General features: G+C 31.2%; 1 protein-coding gene across 2 annotated transcripts; it reads right to left on the bottom strand.

Moving 5' to 3' along the window:
- Positions 1–323: 323 nt before the first annotated feature.
- Positions 324–13,162, bottom strand: LOC127734009 (nuclear receptor subfamily 2 group F member 1-A-like). 2 transcript variants are annotated; one of them, XM_052243549.1, is made up of 4 exons: positions 12,235–13,162; positions 10,360–10,887; positions 9,579–9,629; positions 324–2,289 (listed from the first exon to the last, which is right to left on the bottom strand). In XM_052243549.1, exons 1-4 carry the CDS (start codon positions 12,794–12,796, stop codon positions 2,015–2,017), a joined length of 1,416 nt encoding a protein of 471 aa, XP_052099509.1. In that variant the 5' UTR covers positions 12,797–13,162; the 3' UTR covers positions 324–2,014. The 2 variants fall into 2 exon arrangements, with proteins under 2 accessions (XP_052099509.1, XP_052099510.1); XM_052243550.1 differs by having other exon boundaries at positions 12,316–13,157.
- Between the last annotated feature and the right edge of the window lie 656 nt (positions 13,163–13,818).

The raw sequence follows: 13,818 nt of genomic DNA, 5'->3' as shown, positions 1-13,818 counted from the left end.
AGCATTAGCATGTCTGACGATTGGTTTTCAAGAACTTTGTCACATACATGTTCACCTGTCCAATATGCTACTTTTGTGGTTTGGATAAAAATAAGATGATTATTCGTCGACGAGATGCTTTAATATACTTCATTTATACCATTATAGAAAACAATTACTTAGTAAAGCATATAATTGATTATTCAATTCACATGTAGCCAAGTAATTTAAAATTAAAGAGTTCATTCTGATTTTTGCTTTGAGAAATCAAGATCTCAATTTTTTGTTAATCAAAATATGAAGCTAGCCATATAAGGAGAGAAAAAAAAACAATAAAACACAAATATGTTTACAACACTTTAATTAAATTTTAAGCAATGGATAAATTGTGGTGTCTGAGACACCTACACAACACAGATAACTTGACAATAATGTCACACATAGCAAAACACGTAACATAGTCATTGCCTAAACAAGGGAGATAACCACTTTGGTTTAATCTTATCTGGTGAACACAACTTCAACAGCTTAGAGCTGTACTTTTTATATATAAGTTCTTGGAATGCATGTTTTAAACTACCTTGTCGGAGCAACTTTATTTCTCTCTATATAGTGACTGTGTACAATATGTTCACTAAGTAAACACTAACATACTCCTCTTAAACTGTTTACTGAGTAAATGTACAAATAAAAACTGGTTTTGAACCAAAAATAACAAAACAAAACACAAAGACATACATTAATACAAAACACGGCTTGTTTAATTTCTCGTCTCATATTTTTGCCGCAAAGAAAATATCTACAACACTATAAATGACTGGGGGTGACTGCATCGCAACACACTAACCTGGAATTGACTACGATCCAAACAGTCTTTTGATTCTAGCTTGTTTGAAATGCAGATAAATTTAAAAATACCGCTTCCGCGAAACCGCGTAATAGAATTCTTCCGCCAGTTATACAACACCTTTACATGATGGGTATATGTATATATAGTGAATTGCATGTTCTTTTGAGAATAATCATTTATATTCTTAAGACTAAACATTAGTCATTTTCATTCTTGAATTATGAATTGTTTGTTCTTTCTGCATAATGCTTTTCTTTTTCTTTCTTTTTTTTTCTAGAGGTACATTAACTGTTTTAGCTGTATTAATTAACCATATTTCTAGAGAGACTTTAACTGTAAGAAACCATATTTTATACGGATAAATTAAACTTGCATTTCAACAAACTAGATTCTGGTTTACAACCTAAATGTATAAATGAATGATTACAATGCTTTGTAAAAATGAATATGCATTTTGCAACGGTTTACATTGTTTGTAAGCTGCCCTGCAATGTTAACACTCAGATTTTAGAACTTGTGCGTAGTTCTCGGTTAAATAATGTTATTATGATAGCACTAAAAGGTAAATATAAAATGATATTCAAACAAAATAAATGATATAGCAAAACAAATCATCTTCTGCAAATGGATACTGCTAGTAAACAAAAGCAATTATTAGGAAGCACTTTTGCTGCCCATTTCACAAAGGTTGCCATCATTGAAGTCCATGTTAGCAACACAATATGCCTTATATATGCGTATTTGGAATAAAGTTCTTCATTATGCATTAATGTAAAATAAAAACACAAAATTATCTTATACAAAACCAAAAAAAAAATCAACAATAATCTAAAGTATGTTGAACTTTAAAAAAAAGATTATATTAATCAACAACTCAAAATTTGTAACAACATTTCGTTTGACAGAAAGACTAGGTTGAGTTTTTATTTGTTGCTATTCTGAACCATGAAAATACGACATTTTTGGGAATGGGTGTGATTTCTTTAATCTTACTACTGAGAAAACTTTATGGACATTTGCCTAAGCTCGGAGAATTTACATTTAAAAGATATATAGATGTTCAATTATAATTTAATTGATAATCATTATATTTTGTGTAAAAAAATTGCAGTGGGTTTGAAATACCCTTGACAATTAAATCATACATCCATGGTTCACAATCGACAACATATTAATCTTTTATAGTCATTGGAGCGGCATATATGGCCAGTTGAATGAGCCTCCACTTAGAAGCATGTCTCTGATTAATGTCTCTATTGGTGTCTTCCCAACTAATCTAACAAAAAATAACTGCTCAATTACTTGTGAACTGACAGTCCTTAGAGACGGAAGTCGGAGGAGTAGTTTACCAAATCTGGTTGGTTGGTTTGGGTACTGACTCCGAACATATTCCTCTAGGGCACACTGTGATTTCTCTTGAATACTGTCAACGTGGTTCATATCAGTTAGTCCGCAGGTATCTAAAAAAAAAAACAACGTCATAAGTATACAAAACTCCATATAGAGATTCTAACTATTTCATCAATGACTAATTATAAGCATTATCTTTATATCAAACCATTGGGAAGTACATACTTATAATCTTGATATTAAACTTAAAATTTATAAGCATTTCAAAGCAGAGATGAACATCATGGCTCAATATTTATTTATTAGATATGATGTCAAAATGAAAGTTAATCACCTCACCCCATTGTTCTGTTATTTATTTTAATTTTTTTTTACATCTGCTGCTTTTTTGTAATTCCTTGTCCTTTACTATTTATAAAAGTGTATATATTACAATAAAAAAGATTTGTGTCAAAAAAACATTGTGTTTTCACAATACGTTGCTCTGCCATGACATCCCGGTAAAATAAACAAGTACTTTTGTGCAGTGTCGACCTTAAAGGTAAAATGATTACACATGGAGTCATATATTTCTCCTTAATAGCTTAGATTATGGAATAGATTTGAATATTATGAAACTAGTTTTTACGATTGATTGTTCATATATTGTAAACGGTTCATTTAATTATATATAATAACGACAGACTGCAGACATCACAAGATTTTATACCAAACTATATACAATCGTGAAATGAGATATGATTTTAAATTCGTAATATATGATATATATAGACTGACATTTCTATTTGTCTGCATTGATAGTTTTTATTTAACTAGCAATTAAGGTTTATAGGCGAAACACCCTTCTTATTAAATATTCAAGCCTGTATGTGTTATCAGTTTATGTTAAAATTATCAGTCTGGGCACGGGGTGCACATTTTGAAAAGCAGAAGGCGTGACCCGGGACGCATCTGTGAACAATATTCTTTTGAATTTAAATCTGATCTTTGTAAGCATAACATTACTTCAGAATTAACGAGGTGGAAACTTTTGTGAAAAAGATCAGCCGCCATTTAATACCCATGTGGTGGCCTGCCTTTGGGGCGAGTCATGGGCAATTTCATTAATGTTGCTTCCTTGTGGAGCAGATGAAAGTCAGAACGTTGTTTCTACTAAAGACTAAACAGTAAGATTAAAGGTTCTTTTTGTGATCACAGCTGAATGCAAGTCCTGCATTTCTTATGATCAATGATTTGACCTGTTTTACAAAATAATTCGACTGTTAATAACATGACTGTATACTCAATAATTACAGTTCCCTCCAAATATACTTAACATTTACTGCTCTTGATTATAATTAAGTTTACAGTTTGTAACCGTACAACACCGACACATCTTGACTCGCCATTTTCCGTCAACATGAAAAATTAATTCCTTTTAAACTTTGTCGTTTTTCATTACGCTTTGTCTTGTATTTCAATCAATGCTCGATAAGCAATCACATACAAGGAATTGACAATTGATTAGTTTAATTATCAATAAATAAATTTAAGCGACTTTTGAGAGAAAATTGAACAGCAAACGAACAGTGTCATTTTGACACACGATCCGATTGCACAGTGTATAATAGCCCTGTCGATCCGCGCACCTGATTGTTTAGTTAATCCTGCCGTTACATGAACAACTTCCGTAAATAGTGTTAGTGATAAATCAAGTAATTAACTCCCTTTGTGGAGTTCTTATCTTTTATATTGTGATGCAATTTGTACCGTTGACTCTGTAACCGTTCCCCGATAATCCGATAATAGCTGGCATTGCGTATCATAACCACTCGCTAAACATTGTCACTAAATTGTAAAATATTTCTTTTTCGAGGAAGCTAGGGTCGGGATCGATCGCTTAGGCAACAAATGATCAATCAAACCTGACGGGAAAATAATACCAAACATGACCTTCTTATAATACCTTTTAACATTAAACTTGAACCAAGCTTTGATCAAGTTTTTCTATGATTACTGTTTAATGACGCTATTAATTTTATGTTTGAATCAATGCAATTCATTTAGCACTGGTTAAGGTAAGGATGGATGAGCGTTTTATGCTAAAGTTGCACAAAAAGGTCCATTTTAATTTTGGTTTTATAATTATGTATGCAGCATGTGTTGCATGTTAATGTACCTTTAAGAGCTTTAGCTAATGTCTAGAAAACATATCAAGGGATGAAAGGGAACCTAACTATATTAACGTATTGACATTATGTATAAATATTGTATAGATACTTTATAAAATGTGGAAAGTCTCTGGTATAGGTCAAATAGAGGGAAAATAAATACGAACAGAACAAACATATTTAAGCTCAGTTTTTACAAAAATATATGTTTTTTTAAACAAAGGAGTTAGTCTGTGGTATAATCAACATTCGCTTTCTTTTGTGACACCCCTAGATTCGGAACATTTCAAGAACTTACATCGTGCTAATAACATTAATTACTTTTGGAGTTCGGTACATATGTTATTTTTTCCAACTCCTATTTAAAATGTGTGTATACTTGATATATTTTACTTTTATAGAAACTTGACTAATGAATATTTTTTTGAATCAAACATTTTAAAACTGGGTTAAACTATATCCAATAATTTGTAAATGTATTGGATCTGTAAAGCTCTAACAGCAAGACATTCTCTTATGAAACCAGGTTCAAGTATACATGGTTTGTGTTTTTCAATAATTACTGACTAGATCACATATAAATATATTCCGGAATATGACAGTTGTTTTCCATTCGTTCCGTTTGTTGATATAGTCTAACTTTTGATTTTTTCAGGTTTTATGGACTTCACCCTTAGAGTTCGATATTTTTGTTAATTCTTTTTTTTTCTACGTCTTGAAAATCGACTTAACATGCAGCATGTCACTAATTCAATATTTCCCAACATATTTAATACAAATAGATGTCTGGACAAAAAACATGGTGTTCTATAAAATAAACATGATAGCTCTTCCTTTACAAAGTCAGTAATATTTACATTTTCTATTTCATAATAAGAATATAATAAAATTCCTGTCAACTATAGTATAGTGCATCTTATTCAGGAGACGTGAAAGGATATTGATTTTTGCTTTATTAAAAAAGACTCGGATGTGTATTGGTGTAAAGTTATCAATTGTAGTCGTGTCAACTAGAATTAGTTCTACATGGAACAAAATGATACTTTATTTAATGATTTTGTTTTCTTTGTTCATATTGTGGTTTTATGCGTTTACAACTCATTTCACAGACGTTTAGGATAATTTCCCGAGATAATATTTAAAACTTCGCCATTTTGCTGTTAAAACTGTGATCTTTAATTAAAACTTGAAAAGCATGAAATATTAGTGTTATTGTGATTATCCGAGCCAGTACACTTTTGAATAAAAAAAATTAATTTGTACAGGGTTGCTCAAAAAAGAATTGTAGGAGTAATTCTTGCTATGGGAAAAATTATTTAATTATTTATCAAATTAATATTAAATATTTTAAAAAGTTTAAAAGATAATTGATCATTTCAGGTTATTTTTATTGATAAAGTGAACGTGTGTCTGTGATTTGAGAGGTTTTGAGTATCTATATCATATCTACGCGATGGATCCCGGATTTGCCGAATGTACGTGAACAAACATATATATACTGAAAAGGCCCAACTACAGAGTGTCTACCAGGACTGAAAAGGACAAGACTTGGGGATTATTGATAAATTGTAAGCTGAGAATTTCGTAAAAGAATAATAAGGATTTATAGGAATTTAAATTCCAACATAAACAAATATCAAGCCTAGTTTTCATTTAAAGGATTGTTACACTTCGACCTGCTGTTGTAACAGTATTTTTGATGTCAAACTTGTTTACATTTTTGGTATTCTTTGTTGAATAATTCATTTTGTCCTGAAATGTAAAAATATTTTAGTCTTTCTAGCCACATTTTGTCTTTGTGATTTTGTGTCACTTGGCCTGCTACTGTAGACTACCGATGTTCATATCTTAGAAGTCTAGTTATAATACGGATACAAATGGGACTTTATTTAACATTAAAAAATGTATCAATATTTATTTTCATTTTGATCAGCGTTAAAACAATACTTTTACAACTTGGCGGATTTCTTTACACATTTTCTTCTACGTTTCATCTTCCTGGTTAGAGATAATTTTACACTTTGACCTGCTTATTGGCCTGTTGTTTTAAATATAGTTTACATTTTGTACGACTCAGTGTAACTTCGAGACACACGGATAAGAAATACACAACACGTAAAACAGAATATTCATTGCAATAATTTTAATGACTTTGCATTTAGACGATTTATTTCCTGTTCATTGTAACTATGCAACTCAAATTTTAAGACACTTTTCTCAAATTTACTTTGTATTATAGAATTTTTCCTTCTATATATTGTCCATAATTTAAGACCTTCATTATGAAAGATATCAGAATGACATTATGAGATATATGTTTAAAATAATTCTATAAAATGTATTTTTAAATAAGAGTTTTTAATGAACTGATAATATTTATATAAAGTAAAAATTTAACCCGTTGGAACCTTATTTTACACACACAAAAACTTATCTCCATGTTTAAATTGTCGACCTATTTAACACTTCAAAAACTGCATAAACACATATCTAAATGTGCAGTCAGATGTCTGCATAATAAAAGATATTTTAATGTTGGCGCAATTACTGCAGTTTCAAGCACTCCCTGCTGAATATTTATCCCGTCAAGAAAAACATTACATATGTTTAGTAATACAAATATTTAACCCGAAAATCTAACTGACAGCTCACAGTTGGACATAGAAAGAAGGTGATGAAAACTATTTTACATAAAAACAACTTTTATTTAGTAAACTGTAGCAATTTGTCAACAATTTATTTATACCTACTTTCAAACAAAGAACCTCATAGATTTACAAAACACAAAGTCTGCCTTGATCTTCAAGGTGGATTCACAAGTAACAAATGTTTTCATTCATAGAAAGTCTTTTCATGTGTGAAATATTACACAGACTAAAACGAAATTTGTTTAGGTAATTATATAAGTTTAACATATGGTAGCTGCTTATGATGTAAAAGGAGGAAGGTTCTCTACCATCTTGACCTTAAGTGCACCTTTCTTCCTTGTCAACGGTTCAACTCTGACATAACATCGCTCACGTAATCGTCAAGACGAGATGTATTTTAGTTGCATATCTGGACCTATGCCAAACAGTCAGATGTGCCTCAGAGCAATTTGCACTATGTGTATGAAACTATAAACATTGCACATTGCTTAAAAATCAGTGCCTAACTAAAACGTCGCCTGTGAATTCATTATGTCTACTAATTTTAGTTCTGTTTACTGAATATTCGTTTCAAACCCACTGTCAATCTATTACAATATTCCTTTGTAATTTTAAACTCCCCAATAGTAAGTAATCAACTTTTACATATAATGTGTACTATATTCGTATGAACATTTGGCTATTAAAATGCTACGGTAACAATTATATGATGACAAAATTATGTTTGTTTATAATAAATGTTGAATAAATGAACTGTATATTGATATTCGTTTTGTTGAAAACTTCGAGCTTCCATACCAGCACAATCCTTCTAGACCCAACTAACCATTAAAACTCATCACTTTGTTGTTTCAATTTTACTGAATCTATTTTCTTGATGATCGTCGACAAAGCGAAATTTAAAGAAACTGAAAGACTTCCAATTTGATATTGTGTTTTATAATCCAGATATGATATTCCAAAACACAAATTAATTGATATCAAACAAAACATTTACTGAACGGATAAATTATTTTTTAAATCAAATCAGTATAATTATTCTTAATAATACACAATTGGTAAATAACAATTTAGATACTATATGAAACTAAAATGAATCTTTTGAAATTAAGTGAAATGTACACTGACATTTATAACCGGTAATTTATTAAAATTGATTCAGAATCTATTGGTCACAGCCCATTGCCAGTCCATTTAATGGTCATTCTAATTGATGGACAGCCATGAAATGTACCGAGAAAATCCAAATTGAATAGAATCTTCAAGTGTCAATCAAAAGCATCGATGATCATGGAGTTATTGGAAGAATTTGAGGATGTTGTTTTATACTTGTAAATATATTGTGCTCTGGTAGTGAAAGACATAAGAACATATTTTTCAAAGTCATGCTTCATTTTATAGTGACAAGTTCATTTTACAGTAATTTTGGAATTTAATATCTAATTGCTGTTATCACATTTTCTTTGCTGACTTTCGATTTTTATTTATTTTATTAAAATATCATCAGGGAACGATAGAGGGGAGTGAGAATGTAGTAGCTGGTGAATTAATATAAAAATATGACTTTAATGTCATTTGCTTACAAAATTTTAAGCCTGGTATCTATGATGAGTTTATTTACTGAGTTTTTAATAAGACTATTAAACTTTTCCTCAGAGGTTGAATCTATAGTAGTTAATTTACAATATATTTCATGAATAAAAAAAAATAAACTGTCTGTTGGTTTTTTTAATCTTATATCGGACAATAAAAAATCTGCTTTGTTTTATCAGATAACTAACACTAAATAGTGAAGATAACAAGAGATACATCGGAAATCATGCTCCTGTTAACATGGTTTGATTGTCACGGTTAAAAACCGTGGGAAATTTATATCAATCAGACTTTGATTTCGATTTTATTAATTGAATATTTGTCTTTTTCCAGTTTATAATTTTGCTCATTTGTGCAAAAGTTATAAATTTTAATACTAATTATCAAATAAGGACTTCTTAGTGCAATACTTGTATTGTAGGTTCCCAACAAATACAGTAATATATATTTAGAAACCTAATTTTGTATTATGCTCACTTGATACAGTTCAACACTTGAAAAATATTTCATGAATATAGAAACAATTTTCTGTTAAAAATGGCACAAGGGAAATAAAAATATCTAAATGATTTTAGAAATTCCATGCCATTCAATTCCCTTCATTTAAAAACTATATTAATGAGGGTTTCTGTAATCCTTATTTTTAAACGAGCCGAGTTGTACATTCATTAAAATTTAAAAAGGAAAGGTTTAATATTCGTTGATTAATTTTGTTGATACTTTTTATTCAACAATGTTTGTGAACTACATTTTAAAATTTTTAAAACAAATGTCTTGCTTCATATTTGTTTTAAATGAGATGCACTTGTAATTCAAATATAAGACACAATCTACTGGCTCTCTCAAATAGAAATGCAATAATATGATATAACATATTCAATTAAAACGATGTCACAAAGATTAAAAAAAATATATATATTTAACGGAATATGTAAAGTTTAACTATCAAGGTAGGCATACCTAGTTCTATACAAAAACTACAGTAATTACAACATTTAAAATACTTACTGTAACCATTCATAGAGTGCCTTTGGGACGGAACTGACTCGGGTTTTCGATCTAAAATTACATAAAAAATAAAAATATCAAAATATGCATGTCTTAACCATAGTTACACAATTTTGTTATAACAAAATAAAAGATACCAAGGAAGAAATCAAAACCCAAAAATCGAAAATATAAACAGACAGCACCATAATTATAACGACGAAAAGACCAACATCAGTTCACATAACTAAATCAAATTAATCATTAATTAAAACTAAATCTGCTATCAGAAGATACGTTACACTACATTAATAGACAAGTCAGGAATTAGGCTGCGATAGCGTTCAGAATATTTATATTAGAACGTATTTTTTATCAATATTATTCCCATATGTTAAATACTTATAAAGGTCAAACACGATTTCTTTTTTAATATAACGAATTTGTTTTGTCACATATCAGGGCAAAGGAAATCTGTATTTAGACTCGAAGGAAAATTATCTGAATCACCTGAATGACCATAGACCATTAACTTTTGTGGTCTATAGGTTAACGTTAATTAATGAAGTGCCATATCTTTATTCATTCAACTTGTCTCTTTAGAAATGTTATATTTCATATCAGTATCATATCATACTAGATGGTTTCGTCATTTTATCTTTTCTATTTTGATGAATAAAACAAGCCCCGAATGATGAAATTTAAAAACAAAAACTTTAACAATCACCCGTCTTCAAACGTCAGATTATACAATAGACATGAACAAAGAAACATGTTATAACTTCTAAAGTGTTATTCTTACCTGAACTAAAAAGGACTATTGCTTTCAAACAGCTGTACTCGGCTGAATCAACGTGTAGGGCTTTTAATTTTTCCACTTGCTCTTGAAAGATTCTTATGTGGTCCATGAAAGCTACAACTCTGTCTGCAGCCATAGGACTGGCATGAAGTCCTGCTGCGGCTAACAACGGTGCCACGTGCAAAGGCATAGAGCACTGTGCCGCATTTAATACAAATAGTTCGCTCCAACTTAGACGGAGTAGAGCTACTTGATCTGTAATCTGCAAGTCGGGAAAAAATGGAATATTGCGAGCCCACTCTACTGCACTGAAAAGCAGTCTGGCTGCAAGTTCACAAATATTCTCAATTCCCATTATATTGTTGGGTTGCATACATTGGCCATATCGAGACGTAGGATAGGGTTCTGCTCTCAATAGCATAGAAATAAAGCTTGAAAGGTAAGTATGTCCATTTAGTGGAAAACCATTCTCATATCCCATTTGTCCTGGGAAAGGATGCTGGGTAGGGGGTATTCGTCCTCTTTGGACAGCTGAAAAAAATAGGAAATGGTTAATTGTCTGTTTAATTATGACTACTTAGATTTTTTAGTACAAGATTCCTATTTTGTTTTATTTATATGTACACTTTTTTTATTTTGTCTCGATGTGTAAACACATACATACACATATGTATACGAAATATGTGACATCTAAATCTCTCAAAATGTCGATAATTTAAATATAAAGTACATAGATGCAACTGTTACATGAGCGATCAATGATCCTGAAAAGATCTTCGAAAGGTTAATATAGGTCTGACTCATGGCAAATACACACTGCAGTTATATACATGCACATGTACTACAGAACTTGTCAAAATTAACATGTAAAAGTATAACCACATTGAAAAGTTAGGGTTGAGGTCACCTAAGGTTGGTGTGTATTAAATTATAGGTTAGGTGGTTTTCAGATTAATAGTTCAATTTTAATGTATAAAACAAAGCAAATGTTGTAAAGATATGTTTTTTTCAAGAATATCATAGAAAATGTTACATATTGGTGGATAGGTATGTGTCAATACTTGTGAAAAAGGTATTGGGAAACACCTGCTTTCGGTTTGTCTGGGTCGAGATTAACGATTAAAGGTCACAACGTCACGCACTCAGACGAAAAAATGTCAATAGCGATATTTAAATAAAATGTATTATAAAACTTATACAAATGTAAATAAACCTTGTCTGGCTATTGCATAACTATGACAACATTTGACAAAACTGGTGCAAAACTTTTAAATGAAATCTAATAAATCATTATATGGTAATTTTTTTAAGATAAAAATTATTGATGTATTTTAATGGCAAGTGTTAAAAAAGAGGTGGTGTGACGGAAGACTGGTTATTGATAATTAGAGGTAAATGAGGCAAATGTGAAATAAATGTTAAATTACACAATAAAAATGTAAATAATGCCCGATCTTCATAACGTTAAAGTTATTCACACATAAAGAAGATGAATATGACAGGGACACAAATTCTGACCATCAAACAAAAACATTTAAACAGTTATCCTTATACAGACAGAACATTTATTATAATAAAAGAAGATAAAGGAAAATTTGTTTATCTCTGGACTTTGCGATATCAAGGACATCGATACTGGAAATGTGCAAAGATCATTCAGTTACTTCCTTCTGATCAAATTCAAAAATTTATTAAAAAGAGAAAATAAAATTTAGAAAATTATTCAAAGAATTTTTTTAGTTTATCTTAAGGAATATATATTATTTGTTTAAATAATACATGTTCCTCTTTTAAGATAATTAACTAAATTTGCAAAAAAGAAAAATTAAATAAAATTTAAATTCTAAAGTGAAAATATGAGAAAACAATGATTTTAACCTTTTGAATAAATTGCGCCAGGCTGGTTGTTGTAAGGGATAACTGAGTAGTAGACTGGGTCGGATGTCGAACGGCACCTACCTTCCCTCCTCATTCCGGACTTCAGACATTTTTTCAGACGACAATACTGACACTGGTTTCGATGGTGTTGGTCAATAGGACAGTTCCGACTTCCTCTACAAGTATAGTTCAAATTTCTCCGAACGGATCGTTTGAAAAAACTTTTGCATCCTTCACAAGTAAATTGTCCATAATGTTTTCCCGAACTTTTGTCACCACATACAACACATTCTATTTGTTGTTGCTTATTTTCTGGTGTTGATGAACCATTTGTAGATCCGTTTGTGATTGACATAGAACCATTCGTCGTCGTTTGTTGTGTCTGGGGTGCCGGAGGTCCAGACTGGGTCACTGACGCTGAGGATTCCACAATTGCTGATGGAACTGCAGGCACCGATTGGACTGGAGTCTGAGCTGCCGTAGGAGTCGTTGGACCCATGTCTTCAGTTGGATCCCTTGGCCAAGCAGTGACAACGTGTGGAGGTGTTCCGTTCAACGCCATTACTAAACACTGCGTTGCATTTATACTTTAAAATTAGAATGTGCAATGTAAGTCAAAGGTTATGTCACACAAGATGTTACTAATGGTACACTATAACTTTGTTAAGAGTATGTCATCTCCGACTTCTTTATTATAAAGTAGTGTTATCCTCTAAAGAATTTCCTTGGTACTCCAAATATTATCATTATTTGTTCTATGCGAAGTCCAGGAAGCAACCTTTTGGCATGTGTCGGATCGTAAATATAATCAGAGTCTAAAAGTGTACAGATATTGAAACACTTAGTGACTTGAACGCGGAGTAATCGCGATCTCTTCTCTTGTATGGAGTGGGTGGCCTAGAGGAGTACTCCGTATGGTTTGAACTCTGACACTAGCATTAAAACTAAAGATTTTCAATGGTTGTGTTCCATATAAGGAGTGTGGTGTCATTTAGGTTCATGAAATATATTAGTGAGTGACACATTGCTGTCGTTTGGTCAAAGCCCTCAACCACGGAGGGCATAACCGCTGCACTTCAACTGCTTTTCCTATTGGTCGATCGCTTCATTTATTATACACAGCTCGACTGTCAATAATCAATCACGTATTCCTGCGCACACTTTCAGCGACTCGTAATCTGCCCTAGGTCATCAATGTTTTTGGTCCAATCCGTATAGGTTTAGGAGGAGGGAAAATGATTATCGACACGAGAAAGACGACGAGTCAGATTGTTATTGAATAATATTATCCAACATACTACCAACTGCACATACTTGTGTCGTCTGCTAGAACCGAGACATGAGATGACATATTCTATAAACAAAACGAATGTAACAAATCTTAATTAATTTACTTTTGTCGTTCGCTGTCACATTTATTTAATTGTGTTTGTAGCAAACTAGTATGTTAATAAATAAAATAAGAAGAATTTGTAATATTTTATAAACCTGTATGTATGACCTTTCTGTTCGGGTTATTTACTTGAATTTCATCGAGACTGCGTCTGATATGTTTGCGTAACATTGCCTCAAATGAGGTCATGA

Source organism: Mytilus californianus, unplaced genomic scaffold (genome assembly GCF_021869535.1).
Source record: "Mytilus californianus isolate M0D057914Y unplaced genomic scaffold, xbMytCali1.0.p SCAF_3, whole genome shotgun sequence".
Classification (NCBI taxonomy): domain Eukaryota; kingdom Metazoa; phylum Mollusca; class Bivalvia; order Mytilida; family Mytilidae; genus Mytilus; species Mytilus californianus.
The sequence above is the reverse complement of the archived record's forward strand: the minus strand, read 5'-3'. Positions and strand labels throughout refer to the sequence as shown.

What these genes read in the sequence shown, in the direction of transcription:
- LOC127734009 (XM_052243549.1), bottom strand. Translation starts at nt 12,796, where the DNA reads ATGGCGTTGAACGGAACACCTCCACACGTTGTCACTGCTTGGCCAAGG. An exon ending in TGGCGCAATTTATTCAAAAG is followed by an intron (nt 10,888 to 12,234) that starts GTTAAAATCATT and finishes TATTTTTTTCAG; the next exon opens with CTGTCCAAAGAGGACGAATA. An exon ending in AATAGTCCTTTTTAGTTCAG is followed by an intron (nt 9,630 to 10,359) that starts GTAAGAATAACA and finishes ATGTAATTTTAG; the next exon opens with ATCGAAAACCCGAGTCAGTT.